Below are 27370 nucleotides of genomic sequence, written 5' to 3'. Positions count from 1 at the left end.
GAACAAAAATAGCATGGTACTAGTACAAAAACAGACACACACACTAATGGAACAGAATAGAGAACCCAGAAGTGTTGCCAACCACCTACAACCATCTGCTCTTTCACAAAGCCAATAAAAACAAGCAATAGGAAAAGGACTCCCTTTTTAATAAATGGTGCTGGGATCCCTGATTAGCCATATGCAGAAGATTGAAACTGAACTCGTTCCTTACACAATATACAAAATTCAACTCAAGATAGATTAAAGACTTTAAAGCCTAAAACTATACAAACTCTGGAAGATAACCTATGAAATACCGTTCTGAGCATAGGACCTGGTAAAGATTTCATGATGAAGATGCCAAAAGCAATTGCATCAAAAATAAAAATTGACAAATGGGTCCTAATTAGACAGCTTCTGCGCCACAAAAAAAAAAAAAAAAAAAAAAAAAAAAAAAAAAAAAAAAAAAAAAAAAACTATCAACAGAGTAAACAGATACATAGAATGGGAGGAAATATTTGTAAACTATGTATCAAAAAAATGTCAAATATCCAGAATCTATAAGGAACTTAACAAGTGAAAAATAAACACGATAAAAAATGGACAAAGGACAAGAACAGACAATTTTCAAAAGAAGACGTACACATGGCCAGCAAGCATATGCAAAAATGTTCAACATTACTAATCATTAGAGAAATGCAAACCAAAAGCACAATGAGATACCATCTCATACCGGTCAGAATGGCTGTTTATTAAAAAGTCAAAAAATTACAGATGCTGTGCTGACAAGTTTGTGGAGAAAAGAGAATGCTTATTGTCTGCTCATGGAAATATAAATCAGTTCAGTCATTATGGAAAAGCACTTTGGTGATGTTTCAAATAACTTTAAACAGAATTACCGTTTGACCCAGCAATCCCATTACTGAGTATATACCCGAAGAATATAAATCGTTCTACCATAAAAACACATAACTCGCATATGTTCATCACAGCACTATTCACAAGAGCAAAGACATGGAATCAACCTAAACACCCATCATTCGTAGACTGGATAAAGAAAATGTGGTACATATACACCGTGGAATACCATGCAGCCATTCAAAAGAATGAGTCACGTTCTTTGAAGGACTATGGATGGAGCTGGAGGCCATTATCCTTTGCAAATGCACAGAGAAGCAGAAAACCAAATACTTCATGTTCTCACCTACAAGTGGGAACTAAACTTTAAGTGGATACGGACACAAAGAAGGGAACGACAGACAATGGGGTCTACTTGAGGGTGGAGGGTGGGAGGAGGGTGAGGACTGAAAAGCTATCAGCTGCTGTGCTTTTTACCTCGATGACAAAATAATCTATGTACACCAAATTGCCATGACACACAATTGACCTGTATAACCAACCTGCACAGGTATGTCTGAACCTAATATAAAAGTTTAAAAAAAAAATAATTTGTCACCATGTTAATATACTTAAGGATAAAAAACAGTGATCATCTAGGTGAAGAAAAAAAAGGCATTTGAAACAAAGGGAAAAGTTTGAAATACTGTGAGAATTTGCAAAATGTGACAGAGAGACACAAAGTGAGCACAGGCTGTTGGAAAAATGAGACTGATAGATTTGCAGGACACAGAATTGCGACAAACTTTCAATTTGTAAAACATGCAGTATCTGCGAAGAGCAATAAAGTGAAGACCGATAAAACCGGATATGCCTGTATGTTTTGTTGTTTGAAATAGAGATTTAAATCAATTATGGATCCAGCAGTTAGCACTTGTCCTGCTTAGTCCCTATCCCCACTAACTCTCACAGCCTCACTCTCACCAGACCAATTAGAAGGAAAAACATCAGCCCCGTTTTTCACAGCAGCAAAAGTGGAAATTCATACAATTATGTGCAGGAATGCAGATGAAGCAGAGACCCTACACACCACTTCCCTTTCCTCTATAACCTGGGTACCAGGTCGCTTTCCTGCCCTTTGAAGAAATAACTCCAGGATTCCTATTGTGTACTAGAAATTTAGCCTGATACTCACACAAGATTATTTATTTTGCTCAAATTAAAGCACTTTCCTTGCACAGGCTCACAGCCTATTATTTGCCCCCCTCAGCCTAGTGTCTCTGGAAATGTGCTGCCCTTAAAATGTAAATCTATTTTAGGGGGTGTTGGGGGATAGTCTCTTTCTGTTTCCCAGACTGGAGTGCAGTGGCATGATCTTGGCTCACTGCAATCTCCGCCTCCTGGGCTCAAGTGATCCTCCCGCCTCAGTCTCCCAAGTAGCTGGAACTACAGGCACGCGCCACCACACTCGGGTATTTTCTTTAAATTTTTGTAGGGGACAGGGTTTTGCTGTCTTTCCCAGGCTGGTCTCTAACTGCTAAACTCAAATGATCTGCCTGTCTTGACCTCCCAAAGTGCTGGGGTTAGAGACGTGAACCACGGCGCCCAACCTGAGGTGAATCTTAAGACCAAATTTCCTAGAACGACTCGGTGGGCTTGCTTCACATGGAGTCTCCAAGAAATCCCGCCATTACGGCTTAGCCTACAGACTCGTAATCCTTTCCTGGATGCTGTAGTTATTTTCATGTTCTACTTCTTACTCACATCCTGCTTAATCCATGCCAAAGTAAAATATTTGACCCTCAGGTATTTTAGGGACCTACATAAAGGAATTCTAATCTGAATTATTTAGCAAAATGACCAATTTCCTAATGATGTTTTGTATAATTCTGTATTTTTATTTCCTAGAAAGCCCAAAAGACAAGTAAACCTCTTTGCATACAAATATTCAGTTTCTGTGTACAATATTTTCCCAAAAACTTCATGATTTACAACAAAATTTATTTGTCCCCATAAAATGATTATCTGTTCTATTATAAAACATCTTCCACCTCAAACTCTTTCCTGTTACATTCTCACTTAATTTTGTTATCCAGTACATTACCTGCCCCTAGAAATACTATTTCTGCATCAAAAGGATATGTATTTTATCAATCACAGAGCGTAAGCTAACGAACTATTATTATTATTGTTAATGTATTAAAACATCTAATAGGCCCTTTGTAAATACTTGTGTCATTTTTAAATAAAAATCTAAGCTTTTAAAGTAGGTGTTTTAGGGACAAAGTGATTTTCAGAAAAGGGATTTTCAATGTGTTCAAATCACAAAATAGCAAGTATGGCAGCTTAACTCCACCTATAAATTAAAGAAGTGTGTATTTTTAAGTTTATATGCTCTGAAGTATGCTATTTCTCCTTTGCAAATAAAAATACATAATGTAAGTGAAAAAAGAAAACGTATTAGTCTGCTTGGGCTGTCAGAACAGAATACCGCAGATAACATAGCTTAAATTATAGACATTTATTTCCTCACAGTTCTGGACATTAAAAGCCCATGATCAAGCCTGGGGCAGGATTGGTTTCCCTGAGGCTTCTCTTTGGCTTGCAGATGGCCACCTCCTCATTGTGACTTCATGAGGCAGTTTCTGTGTGAGCCCTGAGCTCCTAGTGTCTTTATCTCTTCCTATAAGGCACCAGTCCTACCAAGTTAGGATTCTGCCCTTGTGACCTAATTTAACCTGAATTACCTCCATACAGCCTCTCTCTTTAACTACAGTCACGTTGGGGTTTAGGACTTCAACATACAAATACAACAAATACAACATACAAATATTGGAGTGACACGATAGGAAGGCATCAAGAACTGATCCTGTGTCTGTGGGCAGGATCTCTGCAGCACACGGCTGGAATTGTTTCAGAATGAATTCAGTTTTCTTTGTCTATCTTTCTGTAAATTTGTTCTTAAAGAGGGCCTAGATCGCACCATAAATAAATTTGATGCATTCTGATGTTTTTATAGTTATGAGAATAATTTCACTTTTCTTTATGGCTAGTTTTGTGTATTTACATTCTAGTGATGTTCTTTTACATTATGTCTCATAAAATAATAAAAATTACCAGAATAATGCAGTTTAAATAGACAATAACCAATGGTGATGGGATCAGTGACAAATAGGATGACCTGGGCAATCACTTCTAACATTCTTTGACAAATAACCACCATCGAAGTATTTGTAAGAACTGTTAAGTAGAAAGTAAGAGAAACATCCTGAATCACAAAATAGAGTCTATTGGTTTATATATTTAAGAATTACATTTCCAACAGATGGCTTCAGGAATAGCAGGATCCAGGTGTTCAAAGTAAATCATTTGGACTCAGTCTTGCTCTTTCTCTCTTTCTGGTTAGATATGTTATATTTGTTGTAAAGTCAGCTCTTGCTGTGTGGCATTATCTTAACATCTAGCCATGGCTGAGAAAGAATGCCACATTTTTTCCTTCAAAATAACTTTTTCCATCTCTACTTTTGATCCTGAGCTTTCCCCTTGACAAGCTGTTTTGTGTAGAGATAAGATATACTCATTGCCTAACCCGAAGAGATAAATATCAAATGCTGGATAAGGCAAGATTTCCTTTAAGAATCTCAGAATGCAGGGTCCAGGGCAGTAGAAAGGGGATCAAACTCACTAACTTGTTCAATCATATTTAGAAATAGTCTTGTTGATTGCTTATCAGCAGTGATGTATTAGTTTAATTATTCCATAATGTGAATGATTTGTAGCTCTCTAAGTGATCCTATGTATTCTAGTATTGTTCTACAAGTTGGGCTCAGGATATGGTGAACATCAGAATGACCGTGAGGCTTTTATCATATAAAGATGCCTGGATATGACATACAGATACTCTGATTTCAGGGAGTTTGTGCTGTGGCCTCGATACATGTGATTCCCAAAAGTTCTCCTTGGGATTCTGAAGCACAAAGTCGTTGAGAAACTGTTATTTAATATATGTTACGTTTGTCCTCCCATCACCTATTTCCCATCTTTAGGCCAGAAATCTGAATTTCTAAGAAATAATAGTATCACTAATACCTATAATATGTAGAACGAACCAGACACTATGAAAAGCACTTTCTATACCTCCTTTACTTAATCCCCACAAGGAATCTGTCACTCTGATGTCTTCCCCTTGAGGATTTAGAACCATTAAGTAAACTGTGCAAAATTACACCTATGGCCAGGTGCAGTGGTTTATGTCTGTAATCCCAGTACTTTGGGAGGCCAAAGTAAGCAAATCGCTTGAGCTCAGGAGTTGGAGATCAGCCTAGGCTACATGGTGAATTCCCATCTCTTCAAAAAATACAAAAATATCTCCTCTTGACTCTGTCCCAGGATCTCCAAAAATACTTGACTTTTGGAGTAACACAATCTGTTATGTTATTTTTCTAGAGAAATTTTCTAAAGAAATTTAATTCAGTTTCTGCAGGTATCTGATATTTGGGTTGTACATTTCATTGCTAAGTGTCTCAGTCAGGCAATTATCTTAAATAAAGGATTAGTTATTTTCTTAAAGGAATTTTGCCATGTTGTGAGAACTTCCAGGTCAAACTGCAACCAGATTTTTTTTAAATTTCTGTGTTACATTTGCATTTCAAATATCATAACTTCCATTGTTATGGAAATTAACCTAATCCATAATAGACTCTATTTTGTGATTCATAACCTAATCCATAGGTTAGGATTTAACCTAAATCCTAATTCCAATAAATGATACAAAAAAGAAATCATGACTATGAGTAAACAATAGGATAATAACTGTTATGCTCCTCAAAAGTCATTTCTAACTTCAGTTATTTCTTCCCAATGAGTAGTGGTAATTGACACATGCAAAGAAGACCTTACATGTTCCCTGACTTTTCAAGTTTAAATGTTGTCTTTCTAACAGTGATTAATAGATTCGTAGTATCTTTTCTCTAACTTTTAAGGGTTGACTTGTATATGGAACACTTTAAATAATTTGTTCAGGGTTCCAGTATGGCTCTGTCAACATTGCTGTGAATGGCTTGTTTCCTTCTTTAAATAAAATATATTTCAAAAATAAAGAAAAGAAATAACACTTATCATAAATAGCTAATACATAGTCATGTGTACACCACTTGGACCTTTGAAATGTTCACATTTACCGTCTTGACTACAAGTATTTGTTTTTTAAGACATACAATTTTGGCTGGGTGCAGGGGCTCCTACCTGTAATGGCATCACTTTGGGGGGCCAAGGCAGGAAGATCACTTGAGCTTAGGAGTTTGAGACTAGTCTGTGCAACATAGTAAGACCCCTTCTCTACAAAAAATGTTTAAATTAGTTGGGTGTGGTGGCATACGCCTGTAATCCCAGCTTCTTGGGTGGCTGAAGCAGGAGGATCACTTGAGCCCAGGAGTTTGAGGCTTCAGTGAGCTATCATTGCACCACAGACTTCAATCTGGGAGGCACAGGACACCTTGTCTCTAAAGAAAAATTTTTTAAAATGTTTAAAAGAAATATAATGTTATGAACAGAGTTGAAGTCCCAGTATGTCTACCTGTCTTCCTTTCCAGGGTAAACCTTCATCCTGGAGTTTGTTTTCTTCCATTCATGTTTTTGTGCATTTGCTATATATGTATATACTATTCTTATGTCCCAGTTCTTTCCTAAAGAAAGGATGAAACTTCTCTGAAACTAGATAACTCACTGTCATAGAGATGTAAAGAACTAGGACATAAGAATAGTGAGACTGCCTTTAAAAAGTTAAACTATAGAATGAACATTCAATGAATGCCCAGAGATATGTCACATCATTTAACCTGACTGAATGTATTAACATATATAAAGAAAAATGTGGTAACCAAAGATCACTGGCCAGTCCCAGAAGCAAAATCTCACTGCTAGGTCTCATTGTAAATTAATAAATTAATTAAACTAAGAGTTCACTGCCTGTGATTTGGCTTCCCATGCAGATTGCCCAAGGGGAGAAAATGGCCTTGTCAAGCAAATTCAAATATTCCAGTTTTTGAGGCAATTACATTTCTCATTGTAAATTGAATTGACATTTAGTCCCGAGATTCTGTTTAACATTAGTCTGCCTGTAAGAGATAGATCTGCTCACTGAGCTGACAAAATCAGATTTTCTAATGTCTCAGGCTTCTCTGATCAGAGCCTCCCACCAAACCCTCGTATATGGAGAGGCTCTCGGTAGCCAGCCATATGCGTTTTTTCCATAAAAACACTCATGTTTATGCCAGTTAAATCAGTCTTTCCTTCATGATTTTTCTGTTTCTACACATAGTAACTATATTCTATTCCCTCTAAAGACTTATGAAATGTTAAATTCTGTTTCTTCTATGATTTGATATTTTAAGCATTTGCCAATTTAATCTCACTGGGTAATGCAGTTCACGTATCAAGAGAAGCTCACCATTCATTCATTTACTCATTCATGCCATAACTCTTCGTCACGTGACTACTAAGTGACAACTTGCGTTTTGTCGGATGCTGAAAAGATGTCCATAAGGGGTTCTTTCAGTCTAAGGGGGGAAACAAACAAGTTTGCTGTGGTTTGGTATAGCATCTGTAATAGTGCTATAGAGTAACCAATCCAAATTTGGAGATTGAGAGTGTAGAAATGAGAGGGGAAGTGGGAAGGGAAGAAGGAACATTCCAGACAGGAACCAAAGCCCCAGGAATAAAGAAGAATGAGACTTATTTGAAAAATGTGAGTAGTTACATAACTAAAGTAAAAAGACAAAGCAATGCAGGTAAGCAGAATTTCTCAAGGGTTAGATTGGAAACGTGAACAGAGATTAATCATGACCTTATTTATTCCACAAGTCACTTGGCAAGAGTATTCTCATGAAGTCCTCTATCATTCTAGTCTACTACGTTTGTAATTCTGTCAGGGATTCCCAAACTTGTTCTGTAAGGAAACAGCAAATATTTGCATAAAAGCAGCAAGATTATTAAAATATCTTTTATGGAATGGACTTAATATATTTTGTCTGCTCAAAACTCTTTCAATAAGGAAATGCCTCCCCATTCTCATTCTGGGAATGCCACGTTCATGCAAGTGACACCGCCTGTTTGTCCAGTCCACAGATGGGCATTTGGCCCAAACTAGGCCACTGAAGAACTTCCCTGGATATTTTAGAATCTATCACTAAGAAATAGGCTGTAAAATATCAAGTTAGGTGAGTGTTAGAACTGTCAGTCTGTCACTGAGAAAGAGACAGTAACTTTCATCGAGAAAGAAACTGTAAAACATAAACTTAGGAGCTGTTAACAGACATGTTCTATCAAGTGAACAGGAGAGCAAAGATATCTAGCTTGCAACAACAAAAAGAAGAAGAAAGCAACCTACAGAAAGAAGCTTGGGTACAAGTTGGAGCCTCCTAAGCGGATTCGGGTCTTGGGTCGGCTATTCCAGATTCCTAACTATAATCTTATCCTTGGGTTCTATGAAACATCCAATGATCCTTAAAATACAGTATTATTTTGGTTTTGGTGTAAGTTACTTTAGTTTCTGTTTCTGTTTTTTCACCAATTAAAGAGTAATAATACAGGGATTCGTTGTTTAGGCACATAGTCAATGCTTATCTGTGTTTATTTGATTTGGATCTAGAAAATGTCTACACAAATAAAGTTAAGAGGAAACAGCTATCCAGAAACACATACAGACACACACACATACACACACACATGTGTGTCTTCTGAAATCTTTATATACAAGATAAAAATACCCAAATGGAAAAAAAAAAAAAGCCCTATCTGACTAAATATATTAGCTTGATGCCAAAGAAACCATAGACGTGTTTTACATATCTATGACAATGAGTTAGCTAGTTTCAGAGAAGTTTCGATCCTTCAGTCTTACAGAGCGAATGCTATGATCAAGGTTCACGACAAAACGAACTTTTCTATATTACCAAAACAGAGCAGTTGAATGGCAGGTGAAGTCAACTCTCAAATGAGTATACTGACCTATTCAGACACCTTTCCTCTGTATTACTTCAGAGATGGTCAAGGATCAGCAATGTGTGGTCACCTATTAATAGTTGATTTATAATTGAACAATATTTCAGGTAACAGATATGGATCAGCATACCCAAACATATATGGCCCTGAAGAATTTGAATACACATACCTACTCCCCCTCAGGATCCTTTGAGCATAGGGAATTTGGTAGAAATTTACAGTCAGCCATTCTCTTTGCAATAAATGAGATCAAAGGATTGTATCAGCAGCACCATCTGTTTCTGATATAATATGTCTCCTCTTCTAAATATATACTGCAATCATCTAGGTTAGTGGTTCTCAAAGTGTGGTCCCTGGACCAACAGCATCAGCTATTGGGAGCTTGTTCTGCTACATATTATTGTTAGAGAACCACTGCTCCAGGACAAGCATGGCTCATTCATGACATTTTGGATGGAGTAAGAGGTAAACAGTGGGCAGTGAGAATGCTTACATACACTTGTTTGGACAACAGGACAATGATGCTTATATAATCAAATGTTTGAATATGCCTGAAATTTCATAGTATGCATGCATGATAAATATGTTTAGATGTATTTGACTTGTATAAAAATAAACATTTGGATATCATACTAGTTAATAAAACATGACTCTAATATGTAAAGACTTCTCACAATCCATTGTTGGATTTTTCTTTCTAATTTTCTTTAGGCAATTACAGGAAATGATCGGGCCACTCAGGAATTTTACTAGTAAATGAAAGCTGAGATACCATAATAACAAATTACTTTCATTTTTAAAAACATTTTTAACTTATGCTTATTAAGTGAAGAAGGGCTTATCCACTCAGGCATGCTTACACTAATTCAGTATTTAGCACTGAATTATATTTTGGAAGAATCAAGAGAATAAATATAATTATATATATAGTAACATGCCACCTTTTATGTTTCTGCATGGCTCAGGTCACTCAGTTTCATTACAGGAAATTGTCAGTAATCTAATAATTTTAAATGTTATTAAATTACTGTTAAAACAGTAATAAGCATAAGTTAAAAACATTTGTTGGAATGATAATCTAATAACTTTCAATGTTATTAGATTACCGTTCTAACAGAATGAATTCAAATTGGAGAAAAAAAAGTTACTGAATAGTTCTTCAATTTATTAAGCTCCAAAAAGCCATACCCTAAAACTCTGTTTTCATATTAGAGAGATACTGTTGTTGTAAAAATTACATCTTGCTTTTTTATAATATAACATTCCTCAAACTTATATTTGAAAAGATATGTTTTGTTTAAATAGACTTACATTAATTTGTTTTATGATTATTAGAAAATATTGTTATTTTTATCTGGTATTAACTAAATTTTAAAAAACATTTTTCATCTCTGCCTTTCATTCTGTTCTTTAGCCAAATAATTTTCTAAACAAATATGTAGCAGAATAATACAGGCTGTTTAAAAGAATTTTCATACACCAAGTGAATTGCTCTTATAATATTTGTTGTACTATTTTATTCAATCTGTCCCTAGGTCAAAGTATATATATATTGGTTTTTAAAAATAGAAAAGAGCCATTTCATATTTATATAAATCTTTCTGTAGCAGGATCAAGAGTTTACAAAAGTTTATTGTACACATGGTCATTTTGATTAGACACTATAGAACAAAATTACTTTCATAATTGTAAACAAAGTTTATTTCTTTGTTTTTACTATTTGAATCATTTCTCAAAATACACAAAATTGTCTGATTTTACATCTAGTTAATATTTTTTTCTGTAAAAGAAAAACACAAAAAACTTTGGTACAGAATCCAGGAACCTCACTACAAGGAAAGTCTTTGCTGTTTCTAAATGAATGTTGTCACTATAGTTCCCTTGTTTCCCTTGGTAAAAGATATGAAGTTTGGTCACCTATTTTTGTGTTTGTGATATTCTAAAATATCTGCTCCCCGACCTCGTATACCATTGAAAATCTCTGCATTATATGTTCATAAGTTTGTATGTTTTCATGTCAAGAAAATAATGAACCATTTAGTTATAATTTTTCAAAGATCTATATGACAGTAAACTTGTATCTGTTAAAATTGAAAGTCATTGGAATATAATCTTTGAAGTGTCCTCATATGTATATAACTTACATGTAAGACAGATTGGATTTTGCTCTTCAACTGCTTAAAACTCCAATATTTGCAGTTAAACTCTTTACCAATAGGTGGTGCTAGAAAGTTTAATATTTATTCCAATTGTTTAGCTTATTGGAAAAATGTGCTAAAATGTTTTTCTGTGTGTGTTAAAAAGGTGCTATAAAGTAATGTGTACATAATTAGTCCTTGCTTGTCTGTTTTTTTTTTTTTTTTTAAACAGCTCCATTTAAGAAAGTTAGACTGGTCGGTGGGAGCGGCCCTCACGAGGGGAGAGTGGAGATACTCCACAGCGGCCAGTGGGGTACAATTTGTGACGATCGCTGGGAAGTGCGTGTTGGACAGGTCGTCTGTAGGAGTTTGGGATACCCGGGTGTTCAAGCCGTGCACAAGGCAGCTCATTTTGGACAAGGTAATTGAAAGAAAATCTTGGGGGGTTTGTTGTCGTCGTTGTTGCTGCTGTTTGAGACGCGGTCTCATTCTGTCGCCCAGGCTGGAGTGCAGTGGCGCGATCTCGGCTCACTGCAACCTCTGCCTCCCGGGTTCAAGCGATTCTCCTCCCTCAGCGTCCCTAGAAGCTGGGACTACAGCCGTGCGCCCCCACGCCCGGCTTATTTTTTGTATTCTTAGTAGAGACGGGGTTTCACCACATTAGCCAGGATGGTCTTGATCTCCTGACCTCGTAATCTGCGTACCTCGGCCACCTACAGTGTGGGATTACAGCGGTGAGCCACCGATACTTGGTCAGAAAGTTTTGTTTAAAAAAAAACATGAAATGCAGGCATTCTCTAATGACAAAGTAGTGACAGGAACGTAGTCTAGGCTGGGTACAGTGACTCACACTTATAGTCCCAGCACTTTGGGAGGCTGAAGCGGGAAGATCACTAGAATAAATGAGTTCAAGACCAGCGTGGACAGCATAGTAAGATCCTATCGCTACCAATTAAAAAAAAAAAAAAAAAAAAAAACAAAAAAAAGTCGGGCATGATAGCATGCACCTGCAGTCCTAGCTACTACAGAGGCTGAGGTGGGAGAGTCGCTTGGGCTCAGGAGTTCCAGGTTACATGAGCTATGGTCATGCTGCTGCACTCCAGCCTGGGTGACAGAGCAAGGCCTGTCTCTGAAAAGCAAATTTTTACAGAAAACTAGAAAAAGGTAAGATGAACTTCTCAAATGCCTAGAAGATATTACCAAGTGCTAATATGCTATGATTTATTGAGTAATGACTATGTGCCAGGCATTGTGTTAAATACCTGCATAGTATTAATAATAGGTCACAATTACATCCTTTACTATTTTACCTAAAATGATTTTCATATTAGGCTGGGCATGGTGGCTCACACCTGTAATCCCAGCACTTTGGGATGTCGAGGTGGGTGGATCACTTGAGGTCAGGAGTTTGAGACCAGCCTGACCAACATGATGAAACCCCATCTCTACTAAAAATACAAAAATTAGCCAGGCATGGTGGTGCATGCCTGTAATCCCAGCTACTTTGGAGGCTGAGGCAGGAGAATTGCTTGAACCCAGGAGGTGGAGGTTGCAGTTAGCCAAGCTGTACTCCACCATGGGTGACAGAGTGATATTCCATCTCAAAAAAATATTATTATTATTATTACCATGTTAGGTTTAAGAGATGGATTTAAGCAGAAGTCTCAGGTTCTAGAGTCTTCAGATCCCAGAAGGATAATTTAATTTTATAAAGAGAAGAGATGTCAGAAAACAGAGTGGTAATGTGCAGAGCTTCTGTAGCCAGGTTCAGCCCCTGGCCCCAGTTTTTAACTTGCACCCTAAAGGTTTACATAGAAAAAATAAAGGAAATAAATAGCTTCAAACAGATCTCTGGAGTTTCTAAATTTTCCATCCCTGTCCCATATTTAGAACGTTTTTCCCAGGTTGAAAAGTGTGGGTTTGAAATCATTCTTGCACCTATAAAATTTATCTCCAAAAGTAAAACAGTAAGATATTTTCAAGGTCGACAGCTAGATATTTGCTTTTGTTTTGTTTTTCTTTTTTGTTGTTTTAGAGAAGAGGAAAAAGAAAAAGAAAAAAAAATCCTCAACTCTTCATCCCTAGAGAATTGAATGATGTCCTCAGTTATTTAACAAGACTGAGCTCCCAGTCTGAGTTTCCACGTTGGTTTTTGTTTTGTTTTTGTTTTTGTTTTTTTGGTTTTGGAGACAGGTCTCCCTCTATCACCCAGGCTGGAGTGCAGGGCGCAGTCTCGGCTCACTGCAACCTCTGCCTCCTGGGTTCAAGTGATTCTCCCTCCTCAGGCCCCTGAGAAGCTGTGACTGCCGACATGCACCACCATGCCTGGCTAGTTTTATATTTTTGGTAGCTACGGGGTTTCATCATGTTGCCCAGGCTGGTCTCAAACTCCTTGGCTCAAGCTATCTACCCACCTTGGCTTCCCAAAGTGCTGGGATGATAGGTGTGAGCCACCACACCCAGCCCACGTTTCCAAATTGTTTTGTGGGAACAGAATCCATTTCTATGATAACTAACATCCACAGAATGAAAGGCCATTTATTTTAAATACATAATCACATAAAACATTTCCAGTGACTATTACCATCTATGAAGGGGACACCCAGAGTTCTAATAGAGGACATAACGATTATTATCCATGTTCTTAGTCACCTGGTAAATGACTGAAGATTCTTCAGCTTTAGAAATAAAAGCATGTGGATGTTTTGGATTCTCAAGATGTGCTTTTGTTGACAAATGAAGTATAAAAATTGCGAGTTATTTAGATAATATAATAAATGCAGACAAGCTCAGTATAAAAAAAAAAGTACCCTAAAATACCACTAGTCTGGATGAATTATTTTGATGCTTACATTATGCAGGATTTGACAACTCTGCCTTTAGCATTGTTTCTTTAAGATAGTGGTTCCCAACCTCCTTGGCACCAGGGACCAGATTTATGGAAGACAATTTTTCTCTGGACCAAGGATGGGAGAAGGTTTGGGGATGATTCAAGCACATGACATTTATTGTGCACATTATTTCTGTGATTATTATACTGTAATATATAATGAAATGATTATACAAGTCATTATGATGTAGATTATACCACTCACTATGTGGAATCAGTGGGAGCTCTGAGCTTGCTTTCCTGCAACTAGACGGTCCCATCTGAGGCTTATGGGAGACAGTGACACCCACAGTGTGTTGCTTATGTCCAGTCTGCTCCATAATCTCATTTTGGTTGCTGTCACTGCAGAAAACCCTGCTTCACTAAGATAGGATGTTGGAAATGGAAGCAACCTTTTCAGTGCTTTTGTGGTAGTTTCAGGATATTCTGCTGTGAAACTTTAATCCAGAAGGTATGAAGATTTGAAGTTGTCTCAAACATACTTTTTTTTTTTTTTTTTTTTTTTTATACTTTAAGTTCTAGGGTACATGTGCATAACGTGCAGGTTTGTTACATATGTATACTTATGCCATGTTGGTGTGCTGCACCCATCAACTCGTCAGCACCCATCAATTCATCATTTATATCATGTATAACTCCCCAATGCAATCCCTCCCTCCTCCCCCCTCCCCCCTCCCCATGATAGGCCCCAGTGCGTGATGTTCCCCTTCCCGAGTCCAAGTGATCTCATTGTTCAGTTCCCACCTATGAGTGAGAACATGCGGTGTTTGGTTTTCTGTTCTTGTGATAGTTTGCTAAGAATGATGGTTTCCAGCTGCATCCATGTCCCTACAAAGGACGCAAACTCATCCTTTTTTATGGCTGCATAGTATTCCATGGTGTATATGTGCCACATTTTCTTAATCCAGTCTGTCACAGATGGACATTTGGGTTGATTCCAAGTCTTTGCTATTGTGAATAGTGCCGCAATAAACATACGTGTACATGTGTCTTTGTAGTAGAATAATTTATAATCCTTTGGGTATATACCCAGTAGTGGGATGGCTGGGTCATATGGTACATCTAGTTCTAGATCCTTGAGGAATTGCCATACTGTTTTCCATAATGGTTGAACTACTTTACAATCCCACCAACAGTGTAAAAGTGTTCCTATTTCTCCACATCCTCTCCAACACCTGTTGTTTCCTGACTTCTTAATGATTGCCATTCTAACTGGTGTGAGATGGTATCTCATTGTGGTTTTGATTTGCATTTCTCTGATGGCGAGTGATGATGAGCATTTTTTCATGTGTCTGTTGGCTGTATGAATATCTTCTTTTGAGAAATGTCTGTTCATATCCTTTCCCCACTTTTTGATGGGGTTGTTTGTTTTTTTCTCGTATATTTGTTTGAGTTCTTTGTAGATTCTGGATATTAGCCCTTTGTCAGATGAGTAGGTTGCAAAAATATTCTCCCATTCTGTAGGTTGCCTGTTCACTCTGATGGTAGTTTCTTTTGCTGTGCAAAAGCTCTTTAGTTTAATTAGATCCCATTTGTCAATTTTGGCTTTTGCTGCCGTTGCTTTTGGTGTTTTAGACATGAAGTCCTTGCCCATGCCTATGTCCTGAATGGTACTACCTAGATTTTCTTCTAGGGTTTTTATGGTATTAGGTCTAACATTTAAGTCTCTAATCCATCTTGAATTAATCTTCGTATAAGGGGTAAGGAAAGGATCCAGTTTCAGCTTTCTACTTATGGCTAGCCAATTTTCCCAGCACCATTTATTAAATAGGGAATCCTTTCCCCATTTCTTGTTTCTCTCAGGTTTGTCAAAGATCAGATGGCTATAGATGTGCGGTATTATTTCTGAGGACTCTGTTCTGTTCCATTGGTCTATATCTCTGTTTTGGTACCAGTACCATGCTGTTTTGGTTACTGTAGCCTTGTAGTAGAGTTTGAAGTCAGGTAGCGTGACGCCTCCAGCTTTGTCCTTTTGACTTAGGATTGTCTTGGCAATGCGGGCTCTTTTTTGGTTCCATATGAACTTTAAAGCAGTTTTTTCCAATTCTGTGAAGAAACTCATTGGTAGCTTGATGGGGATGGCACTGAATCTATAAATAACCTTGGGGAGTATGGCCATTTTCACGATATGGATTCTTCCTATCCATGAGCATGGTATGTTCTTCCATTTGTTTGTGTCCTCTTTGATTTCACTGAGCAGTGGTTTGTAGTTCTCCTTGAAGAGGTCCTTTACATCCCTTGTAAGTTGGATTCCTAGGTATTTTATTCTCTTTGAAGCAATTGTGAATGGAAGTTCATTCCTGATTTGGCTCTCTGCTTGTCTGTTACTGGTGTATAAGAATGCTTGTGATTTTTGCACATTAATTTTGTATCCTGAGACTTTGCTGAAGTTGCTTATCAGCTTAAGGAGATTTTGGGCTGAGACTGATGGGGTTTTCTAAATATACAATCATGTCATCTGCAAACAGGGACAATTTGACTTCTTCTTTTCCTAACTGGATACCCTTGATTTCTTTCTCTTGCCTGATTGCCCTAGCCAGAACTTCCAAGACTATGTTGAATAGGAGTGGTGAGAGAGGGCATCCCTGTCTTGTGCCAGTTTTCAAAGGGAATTTTTCCAGTCAAACATACTTTTAAAGGCACCAAATGCAGCTGTACAACTGAAGTATATCGACTCACTTTCCACTCTAAAGCCTGCCCTCAGATGCAGCTTGTCACTTGCCACTCACTGACAGGGTTTTCATATGAGTGTGCAAGCAATTGATTTATTATTGCCTCTGTGCCGTCACACCTCTCTGCTAATGTTAATCTTTATTTGCAGCCACTCCCCAGCTCTAGCATCACGGCTGCAGCCCCACCTCAGATCATCAGACATTAGACTCTCCTAAGGAGAATGCAACCTACATCCCTCACATGTGTAACTGACAATACGATTTGCGTTCCTATGAGAAGCTAATGCTGCCACTGCCATTCATCTGACAGGAGGCAGCACTCAGGCAGTAATGTGAGTGATAGGGGGCGGCTGTAAATACAGCTGAAGCTTTGTTCGCTCGCCTGCCATGGACCACTAATGGTCCATGGTCTGTGGGCTGGGGACTCTTGCTTTAAGAAACTAGCCTGGTAGTACAGTGGTTGAGGTGAGCCTTTTTCATCTATTACAAAGAGAAAATCAAATGGAGAGCAACAGTAGTAGTATACATACTTTAATTCAAGGAAAATGAGTAAGTGCTAGCAAAATACAACCTGTGGTATGAAAGTGAACAAGACATCATCTGTAGCTTTATTTTTTCTCTGAGCATGAAGCTTTGCCGTGGACTTCAAAGATATTTTTCCACCAGAGTTACAAACATAGGTGAGAAACACATAGTGAAAGACTATTGCCCTAAAATTGCATTAACTTTAAGGCTTAGTGTCACGAGTAAAATAGTATTTTCCTCAAAGCTTTTATTCATTCCTACTTATATCTCCATAAGATAGGGATTTCTGGTCTAAAGAACTGGTAAGAAAGGAAGACAATAGGTATACTGAGATACTAAGAAGAGAATTTTTTGTTGTTGTTGTGGTTGTTTTTGTTTTTTTAAGTTTAAATAAGAATAAAGAGACAGTTTAGTCTCATGTGAAATTATTTACTTGGCTTGTGAAGATAAGTCTCTCAAGTTTTCTTAACATAATTTGTCTAAATTTCAGGAGGCTGTTTGTTTATGGTAGTTGGTGATTCTATACATTGTCCCAGAGTTTTATTATCATCAAACAATCCTTTTACATTTTTCAGCATCTAGTGAAGCAAACTGGAAAGACTAGGAGTTTTCTAACTTAAAAAATTGCAGGTTTAAACTTTAGCTGTGGTTATTGTGTTTCAGAATTCCAATTTCCTTTCCAATAAAGTGAGAATAACACCAATCTGGCGAATGTGTCCTGAAGTCTAAGTTAACTAGCATATGGAAAGCACCCACTACAAAATCTGACTCATAATGTTGTGTTGCGCAATACTGAAGGAGATCACGCCTAGCAGCAATACAAACTGTATAATCACACATTTATTTGCTATTATCTTTGGAAGAGTCAGATCACTGTTACATTGTATATTGACATCAGTGATATTCCAAGGATAATTCAAAGTAGATATCCCACTAATACGACTTAGATTTTGCTTGTTTGTTTGTTTTATAGACAGAGTCTTACTCTGTCACCTAGGCTGGAGTACAACGGTACAATCACAGCTTAATGCAGCCTCAAACTCCTGCACACTCACGTGATCCTCCCACCTTCGCCTCCAGAGTTTCTCGGGACCACAGGCGTGCACCACATACCTGGCTAATTTTTTTTAAATCTTAATGTCTTATCGAGACAGTGCCTTGCTATGTGGCTCAGGCTCATTTAAAACTCCTAGCCTCAAGCAGTCCTCCTGCCTCAGCCTCCCAAAGTACTGGAATGACAGGTGCGAGCCACTGCACCCGGTTTGACTTAGCTCTTGTTTCCACTCCCTGCCTAGAGTTCAGTACCAAACAACTAAAGAATAATTATGTAAATTTTAAAATAATAAAGCAAAATGAGCTGAGAGAAAAAAATAGAACCAACATTATTTGTTCTGAAGGAAATGATTTGAAAAATAAGTTTTACGATCTACTTCACTGGACATTGTATTTCAAGAGACAGGCTTACATTAACTGATTGGGGATTTGACATGGCTAACGAGGTTTTTATGGAAAGCTGTTTAAAACATTCCTCATATTTTCACTCCTCCACCTTAAATTTACAGTTTCACTGTAAGAGAAAAAGAAAAAAGCAATTCTGAATGCAGAGCAGAGACAAGAAAAGAAACTTAGAAAAATGAGTGGATGAGTAAAGAAGTGAAAGAGAAACATGCATTAATGTTTTAATTATTTATCATTCTCTCAGGAAAGTGAGAAGAATCAGGTTCATATCATATTGTACATAATTACCAAATTGAAACGAAAAGGAAAACAAGTTTTATTTTATTTATTTTTTTTTTGAGATGGAGTTTCACTCTTTTTTGCCCAGGCCGGAGTGCAATGGCGCAATCTCTGCTCACCGCAACCTCTGCCTCCCAGGTTCAAGCTATTCTCCTACCTCAGCCTCCCGAGGAGCTGGGATTACAGGCATGCTCCACCACACCCAGCTAATTTTTTGTGTATTTAGTAGAGACGGGGTTTCTCCATGGTGGTCAGGCTGGTCTCGAACTCCTGACCTTAAGAAATCTGCCCACTTCGGCCTCCCAGAGTGCTGGGATTACAGGCATGAGCCACCGTGCCCAGCCAGGAAACAACTTAAATGAATCCTCTTTAAATAATCCCTCATTGCAGAAAGAATATAATTTTTGGACAGTCTCCACATATTTTTTTTCTAGTTTTAAATAGCAAACCTGGCTTAGCAGATAGAATTCTTGTTAGTTTTAAGAACAATTAGTTTTGCAGTTGCCAGTAAAATGACTTACAGTAATAAAGTTTCAAGCATGCTCCTTTAAATAGGTTCTTTCATTTGGATGCACCTTTTTTCTGACTAGCCAAAACAAGTTTAATTAAATAAGCACTGAGGGGCATCTACTGTTCATCAATGCACAGGGCAGCGAAAGGAGAGTGAGTACTTTTGGCCCTGTATCCAGGCTTTCCAAGCTCTTGTGCCTGTGGGCTCCCTGCAGCAAACTTGGATGAGCTTTATCAGACAACAGTGGTACCTCCAAGAATTTGCTCCAGGTATATCTGAGCCTGTGTGGATGCTGGTGAAGGAAGTAAGATCTGGAGTAACTATTGCATCTTCTGAGTTTAGAGTGCTGAAATTCCAAACCTGAAAACAGAAACAAAAGTAACATCTAAACATAAATGCCATTTAGAAGTTATTCTTAGCTAACTTTTCTTTGCTTTTTTATTACCACTTTCATATACCATAATCAATTTTCTATGTGAAATTTTCAAAAAAAAAAAACAAAAACCATAAGCGTAAACAGAAGGCAATCAAAAAATGCAACTCTATACCTCTGAACTATCCTTTAATGAGTGGGAGTAAAACTAATCTCAAAGATAAATAAATATATCAAAGGGTCAGAAGTCAAATTTTTACATGCTGTTCTTCGCACGTTGAATGTTTTAAAATGTAAATGTTTGAATGTCAAATATTATGGAAAGTAATGTAGGGCCGGTCCATAGAACTGGGTAATCATAGAAAAATAGCTTTTTATTTCCATAGAGAAAATAAGTAGGGCTAGCAGAGGTCACCAAACTTGTACACATGTACGTAGTCATTATGTTGGTTGTGGGTGCATGGGGGTGGCAAGAAGGGTCAAGATTCATGCCTTAACCTGGCTCTCATACCATGCTTTCTCTGCCAGATGGAACATCCTTCCAAGTCCTTTATACTTTAGAACTTCATTTCTAAAGAGCTTGCTTCTTCAGAATCTTAGAATCATGAAATATTAAAGGTAGACAAAGTCTTAAAGCTATGTTACCCTTGCCCCTTTATTCTGCATATCATAAAATGGAGGAAAAATAAGCGGTTTCTCTATAAGCACAAAACTAGAATCCAAACTATATGCACTATTTACCCATCTTCTCTACTTTGATTCCCACAGTGTTTTCTACTTTAATTCACAATGTTTTTCTCAAAGCAGATGCTGTTCACAAAACACTTCCCAACTAGGCTTAAAAGTGATAGAAATTTATGTCACTCAGCCATGACTAGATATAATGAAAATACACATTCAGACACTTTTAACTATTAATGATATTTGCTCCCCTATTTATCTATTCAGCAGCTGATCTCAAATCTCATCATTTTATAATATATCTGGGTGATGTATGAAACTGATTATCTTTTATTTTTCATAGAAATGCTGGTAAGATTAAAGATACCCAAATACCCCAAAGAAATATCAGTATCTTTCATTTTTTAGAAAGAGGTTAAGAGGAGGCCAGGCGCAGTGGCTCACCCCTGTAATCCCAGCACGTTGGGAGGCTGAGGTGGGTGGATCACAATGTCAAGAGATCAAGACCATCCTGGCCAACATGGTGAAACCCCATCTCTACTAAAAATACAAGAATTAGCTGGGCATGGTGGTGCACACCTGTAATCCCAGCTACTCAGGAGGCTGAGGCAGGAGAATCATTTGAACCCAGGAGGCGGAGGTTGCAGTGAGTCAAGATCACGCCATTGCTGTACAGCCTGAGCGACAGAGGGAGGCTCTGTCTCAAAAAAAAAAAAAAAAAAAAAAAAAAAAGAGAGAGAGAGGGAGAGAGATCTTTTACGTATATATAAAATCAATATCATATATCATATATATATAAAATCAATATCAATCCCTACAACCCTCAAATTATAAAGGAAATCAATAGATGTATATATGGCTAGGTATACAGGTGGAAAGATGAGAGAGAGAGAAAGAGAGGAAGAAGATTAGAGACTAAAAACATATCTAAGAAACACACATACTTTTTGTACAGCTTTCCACTGACTAGAAATAATAGTTCAGAGGCACAAAGAAAATAATAACAATGGCAGCCCCAACAACGAAAATCCTTGAGTAACAGTTATTATCTGAAGAAATAAAAACAAATTTGTTTTTTATCTCATTGGTTTACACAAGGATAAAATTTTATGAATTTTATACTATCTCTGCATTAATTTTTTAATGCAGAAAACAATTTGGAATGAGATGGAAAATATGTATTAAATAAATTTTTCCCCTGGGCTCAATAGTCTTGGATATATTAATGTAAAAATAAAACAACAAATCTTTGGAAATTACTTCTATAATTCTCTCTAGACATCTGTGTAACCAATAAATATCACTATGCTTTAAGTATCATGATATTCTGTTGCCTGGATCTATTCTTTGTAATTTTGAGAAAGTCATACACCCTTTCTGAATCTCAGTTTATGTATCTATGAAATTTATGAAATGGAGATAATTACCATTATTTAACAAGGTTATTATAAAAAGTAAATTTAGAAATGTATGTGAAAAGACCTACCATATTACCTTATACACAAGCGCTTAAAAAAATTTCACTCTGTTTGAAACTTTTCCACATAGCAAAAGACAGAGATACCAAATTCCACAATACATTTGTCACATCCATGTGTCCTCAGAGGAAAAATAACCGGAATAAGAATCAGAGGCTCTAGATACGGTATTTGCTCTGGCATGAGTACATATGTGATCTCAGTTGCTTCATCTATGTAGAAGATAAGCCCTCCCAGGAAGTCAGTCCACAAGAGTGTGGAGTTTGGTCTTGTTCACTCATGTAGGCACTCAAAGCAGATTTGCTAAATAAGTAAGTCTAACAATGAAGGAGGTTGCAGTAAGTCATTGATTAAAGGCAGTGGCTCAGGGTAGACACGGGGTTGGAATGCGATGTGACTTTGAGCACACACAGTTCCTTATCCTCGCTGATGTTCAGTTTCCTAAACAGTAAAATGACACAATAATGGCATTCAGTTTTTGAAATTTATTTGAGGATTCCATGGAATAATACATCAAATGTGTGTTTCCTGTCACATAAAATTCTTAAAAGAGTGGACTTAAATTTTCATTATTATGAGCACAACCTTGGTATTCTAACATTCATGAATTCCCTTACCGTAGTTTCTAAAAACATGTGCTTACATGTCAGCACATTAATCAACTAAATAATGTCTTTCCTTTGCTGTTCATGTTGGGATGACCTTGCTGGTGTTGTAGACATTTGGAGAATTCCCACTCTCAATTTCCTTTTCCTGGATTGTACAAATTCTGCACTGCTGAAATCTAAATTCACTGACTAGACCTACAAAATATAATGCAAAAGCATCACAGTAGCCCAGGTTCAGAATTCATGGAGCCATTCTCACACTCTCCAAATTATGACAGAGCCATGGCTTTCACCAAAAGTTTAATTTGTGTTTGTTTATACAATTTATAAATGACAATAAGTATAATAGATACAATTTACAAATGTCTCAGTACTTTGGCTTCCTCCTGTATTAACATGGGAATAGTCTTACTATTTGCGCAATTGTTTGTATTTGTATGTATTTTTAAGTAGCCGTTTGAGGCTTTCAAAAAGTTTTTATAGACTTTATATACTTAAAAGGAAACACAGATATACAAACACATATACATATACAAACATGCTCACACATACAATCACAAACACAAAAGGGAACATGTCATGCCTAGTAAGATTAATTTGGGAACTAAAAAGTATCCCTGGCAAGGTTTCTGATTTTGAGATCATATTCCTTTACTCTTTTCCTTCTTCTGCCTTAAAATTTCAAGTCAAAAAGGTTCAATACTGTTATAAACACCTCACAAAATACTTGGGCTCTCCAACTTACTATTACCACTCTCATAATTGATCAGCTCATGAAAACCTTTGCTCTATCATTTTCTTGCTGTTTCTTTGTGCTTGCAATTAGTAACATTCTTAATCCATGGTTTCCTTACAGGATGGTTTGTAGGCCCTTGGCTGATTAGATTAGTTCTACTTTAATTAAAAATAGATAAGGTATTTGATAAACTAGGCAGACATAAATTGAAACACATGGGAAGATAAGAAAAGGAGGAAAATGCTGTGATTAAGTTTTCCTTTTTCCAGTTTATCTTACATGCAAATATACCCCCAAGACCCTTTGACATACATATACACTTGGATCATCAGGTTATTACATACACCCATGATTATTAAGGCTGAAACTTTCTTCTTTATTTTTAGATTAATAATAAAACTAATTTGTCAAATCCGTTAAAAAATTCTTAATCTCTACTTTCATAGAACTGTGTAGGTACCTTTGTTATAGCTCTTGTTACTTTGCATTTTAGTAGTTTACATGTTAACAGTATAAAGTGTTCTGAAGCAGGAGATTCATGTTTGATTCCTACTAGAGAGCACAGAACTTGCATATAGAAAATAATAAACGCTTTTTTTGTTTAATTAGTGAAGGAATTAATGGCTTTGCCCCACACGAACAGAAACACTGAACTCTAAATTTACTAATGCAGTTGCACCTCATTATTGCAGGTACTGGTCCAATATGGCTGAATGAAGTGTATTGTTTTGGGAGAGAATCATCTATTGAAGAATGTAAAATTCGACAATGGGGGACAAGAGCCTGTTCACATTCTGAAGATGCTGGAGTCACTTGCACTTTATAATACATCATATTTTCATTCAGAACTATGAAATCGCTGCTCAAAAATGATTACCTTCTTCCTGTAAAATCCATTTAATGAATATTTAAGAGATTAAGAATATTGTCCAAATAATGTTTTTAAATTACAGGATTAACATATTGAAAACCTTCATACTTACCATTTATATCTATATTTAAACCATTTTAACTTCAATAGGTTTTTAAATGGAATTTTCTAATATAATGACTTATATGTTGAATTGAACATATTGAAGTTTATAGCTTTCAGATTACAAAGGCCAAGTGTAATAGAAATGCATAACAATAATTGACTCCAATTCATAATACGTTCATCAGGAGATTACAATTTTTTGCTCTTCTTGTCTTTGTAATCTATGTAGTTGATTTTAATAACTTTCTGAATAATAGAAGGATTCAGAAGATATCTTTTGTGCCTAGACTGCAAAATCTCCAATCCACACATATTATTTTAAAAGAAGGATGTTATCCAACTATTAAGATATCTCAGTGTGCAATAACTTGTGTATTAGATATCAATGTTAATGATATTTCTTGGCCACGATGGACTAGGGAGCTTATTTTTCTTGTCATGTATTGACAACCGTTTAATTGAATCATGAAATAAATTGAAAGCAGAACATATGAGAAAACTGACCATCATAATATTTGTCCAGATAATTGGTGGATCAAAAATGTCACTTGTTAACAGGAAGCTTAGTTTGTTATGTGTTTTAAATTGAATAATTAGCTTGTTACAATTCTAGGACATGGTGTTTAAAATGTAAAGCTCATTACTCCATTTTAACAAACAGAATGCAAACATCTTGAGTGCAGAAGAAAGAGAAATTTCAGTTTTTTGGAGTCTTTTATGAAGTCAGTCAACATTTACAACCGGGGCTGGAGAGGGCCTCTTTAGTCCTAAAGGGACAATAACTCGGAGCATGCCCCAAAAAGTAGCTTAGCAACTTTTTGTTGGTAGTCAACCCATCCCCAGGGCCACAGTGTAGAGTGTGAAAAGCTACCCTGAAAACAGTAATTCTACTCTGAAAGTGACTGTCTGCAGAAAGACCAATAGTTGATATTAAAGCCCAAATGAATTCAACCTCAGCCCTGAAAATAACAGAATTCTTCAAGTTTCCTGTGACCAATTCACAAAAAAATGTAATTGTAAACTAGTATTATTATGGAATTACTCTACTGTTCTTTCTTTAATAGTGGCAAATGAAAGCATAAGCTTAAACACTCTTTCATATTCTGAAGTCTCACCACACATAGTAACCACGTGGTAGATTCACAACCCTCCAACTTAAAAAGGCAAAAACCTTACCGTGGAACTGGAATTATTGTAAACAGCCTACTGAAAATGCACCTTTATCATGTAACATTCTTCTACTTGTTTAACATTGCTGATTTTCTCTGGCAGCATAATTTTGTGGTTAAGAGAATGAATTCTGAATGCACACTTTCTGTCTCAAACCCTGGCTGTACTTTCAGCTAGTTATTAATTCTTTGTGTTCAATTCCACTATCTAGGTATTTTCTTCAAAAGGTAAATACAATAGTTTTCGAAAGAATGATTTGCATTATTAGTCTGCTTGGGATGACTGAGATCAGTGCCTATGGGTTAATACTTTATTGCTGTCTGGTATATGTGTACTGATTTACCACTTATGCATAGTTATATCTTTAATAAGTAATCTAAAAATCCCTTTTGTATTTGAGAGAATCTACGAAGTTCAGTCCAGTCTAGAAAAGAACCTAATAGCACCAATACAAATTGAGGACTTAATTTACTTTGGAATGTTGAATTACATTCACTCCATTAAAAAAACAGAAATTTGCAATTTGGTTTTTTTGAAAAAATAGCTCAGCTGACCAGAATGAATGTATTCTACTTGTTGAGCCATCTAGCGTCACATTAAATGCAAAATGTGGCCGGGCGCGGTGGCTCAAGCCTGTAATCCCAGCACTTTGGGAGGCCGAGGCGGGCGGATCGTGAACTCAGGAGATCAAGACCATCCTGGCTAACCCGGTGAAACCCCGTCTCTACTAAAAAACACAAAAAACTATCACCTCGCCCAGCTACTTGGGAGGCTGAGGCAGGAGAATGGTGTAAACCCGGGAGGCGGAGCTTGCAGTGAGCTGAGATCCGGCCACTGCACTCCAGCCTGGGCGACAGAGCGAGACTCCGTCTCAAAAAACAAACAAACAAAAAAAATACAAAAATACAAAAAACTAGCCGGGTGCGGTGGTGGGCGCCTGTAGTCCCAGCTACTCGGGAGGCTGAGGCAGGAGAATGGTATAAACCCGGGAGGCGGAGCTTGCAGTGAGCTGAGATCCGGCCACTGCACTCCAACCTGGGTGACAGAGCGAGACTCTGTCTCAAAAATAAAATAAAATAAAATAAAATAAAATAAAATAAAAATAAAATAAAATAAAATAAAATAAATGCAAAATGTATATTTAAATAGAAGAAGAAGAAAAAAGAAAGAGCAAAGGGATGTAGAAAATGAAGAATAACCATTGATATCTAAGGGCTAAACATATTCCACCTAAATTATCTAAATAGCTTCGAATCAAAACTTTCCATTTTTTCAAAGTGTATAGACTATCGTAATTTGTACTCAAGTAACGTATTACATTAAAGCATGTGCCTATTACAAATCATATACAGTTGACCCTTGAACCACGCAGAGGTTGGAAGCACTGACCCCCTGCACAGTGAAAAATCCACATATAACTTTTGACTCCCCCAAAAGTTAGCCACTAAGAGCCCACTGGTGACCAGAATCCTTACCAATAACATAAATAGTCAATTAACACATTTTGTATTACTAATAATGTAGTCAATGCATTTTATATGCATGATGTACTGTGTTATTACAATAAAATAGAGAAAAGAAAATATTAAGAAAATCATGAGGAAGAGAAATGTATTTACTATTAATCAAGTGGAAGTGAACCATCATAAATGTCTTCATCTTTTATTGTTGTTTTCATATTGAATAGGCCGAGAAGGAGAAAGACAGGATTTGGATTTGCTTTCTCAGGGGTCGTAGAGGTGGAGGACCCATATATAAGTGGAACAGTGCACAGTTCAAACTCAAATTGTTTAAGGGTCAACTGTAATAATATTTGCTATTAAGGGTAAAATGAAATATTTCCACCCTCAGTAATTTGTTTGATCAGGATGCCCAAAGCAATCACAGTCAAGACATATAAATTTACCATCCTTGGGTTACAGTGATAAGCATTATTTACTCTCCAGAGTTGGAGAGGCTCAAGGCTGGTGAAGTTCAAGATCCCATGTTAACTAAATAAAAGCAAATTCTGGCAGAGAGGAGGAAAAAGTCAATGTTTATCAGGTAGACAATTAA

The 27370-nt window shown here is 36.8% G+C and overlaps 1 protein-coding gene across 2 annotated transcripts in view; it reads left to right on the top strand.

The window, feature by feature from the left end:
• Positions 1-25567, top strand: part of MSR1 (macrophage scavenger receptor 1) — an 87448-nt gene extending 61881 nt beyond the window's left edge. For both annotated transcript variants that reach the window (XM_010358157.2, XM_030937407.1), the window contains 2 exons: positions 11191-11379; positions 23862-25567. In XM_010358157.2, coding sequence (XP_010356459.1) covers positions 11191-11379; positions 23862-23995 — 323 coding nt within the window. In that variant the 3' untranslated portion in view covers positions 23996-25567. The remainder of the gene's footprint in view (positions 1-11190; positions 11380-23861) is intronic.
• The last annotated feature ends 1803 nt before the right edge of the window (positions 25568-27370 follow it).

Source organism: Rhinopithecus roxellana, chromosome 9 (genome assembly GCF_007565055.1).
Source record: "Rhinopithecus roxellana isolate Shanxi Qingling chromosome 9, ASM756505v1, whole genome shotgun sequence".
Taxonomy (NCBI): domain Eukaryota; kingdom Metazoa; phylum Chordata; class Mammalia; order Primates; family Cercopithecidae; genus Rhinopithecus; species Rhinopithecus roxellana.
The sequence above is the reverse complement of the archived record's forward strand: the minus strand, read 5'-3'. Positions and strand labels throughout refer to the sequence as shown.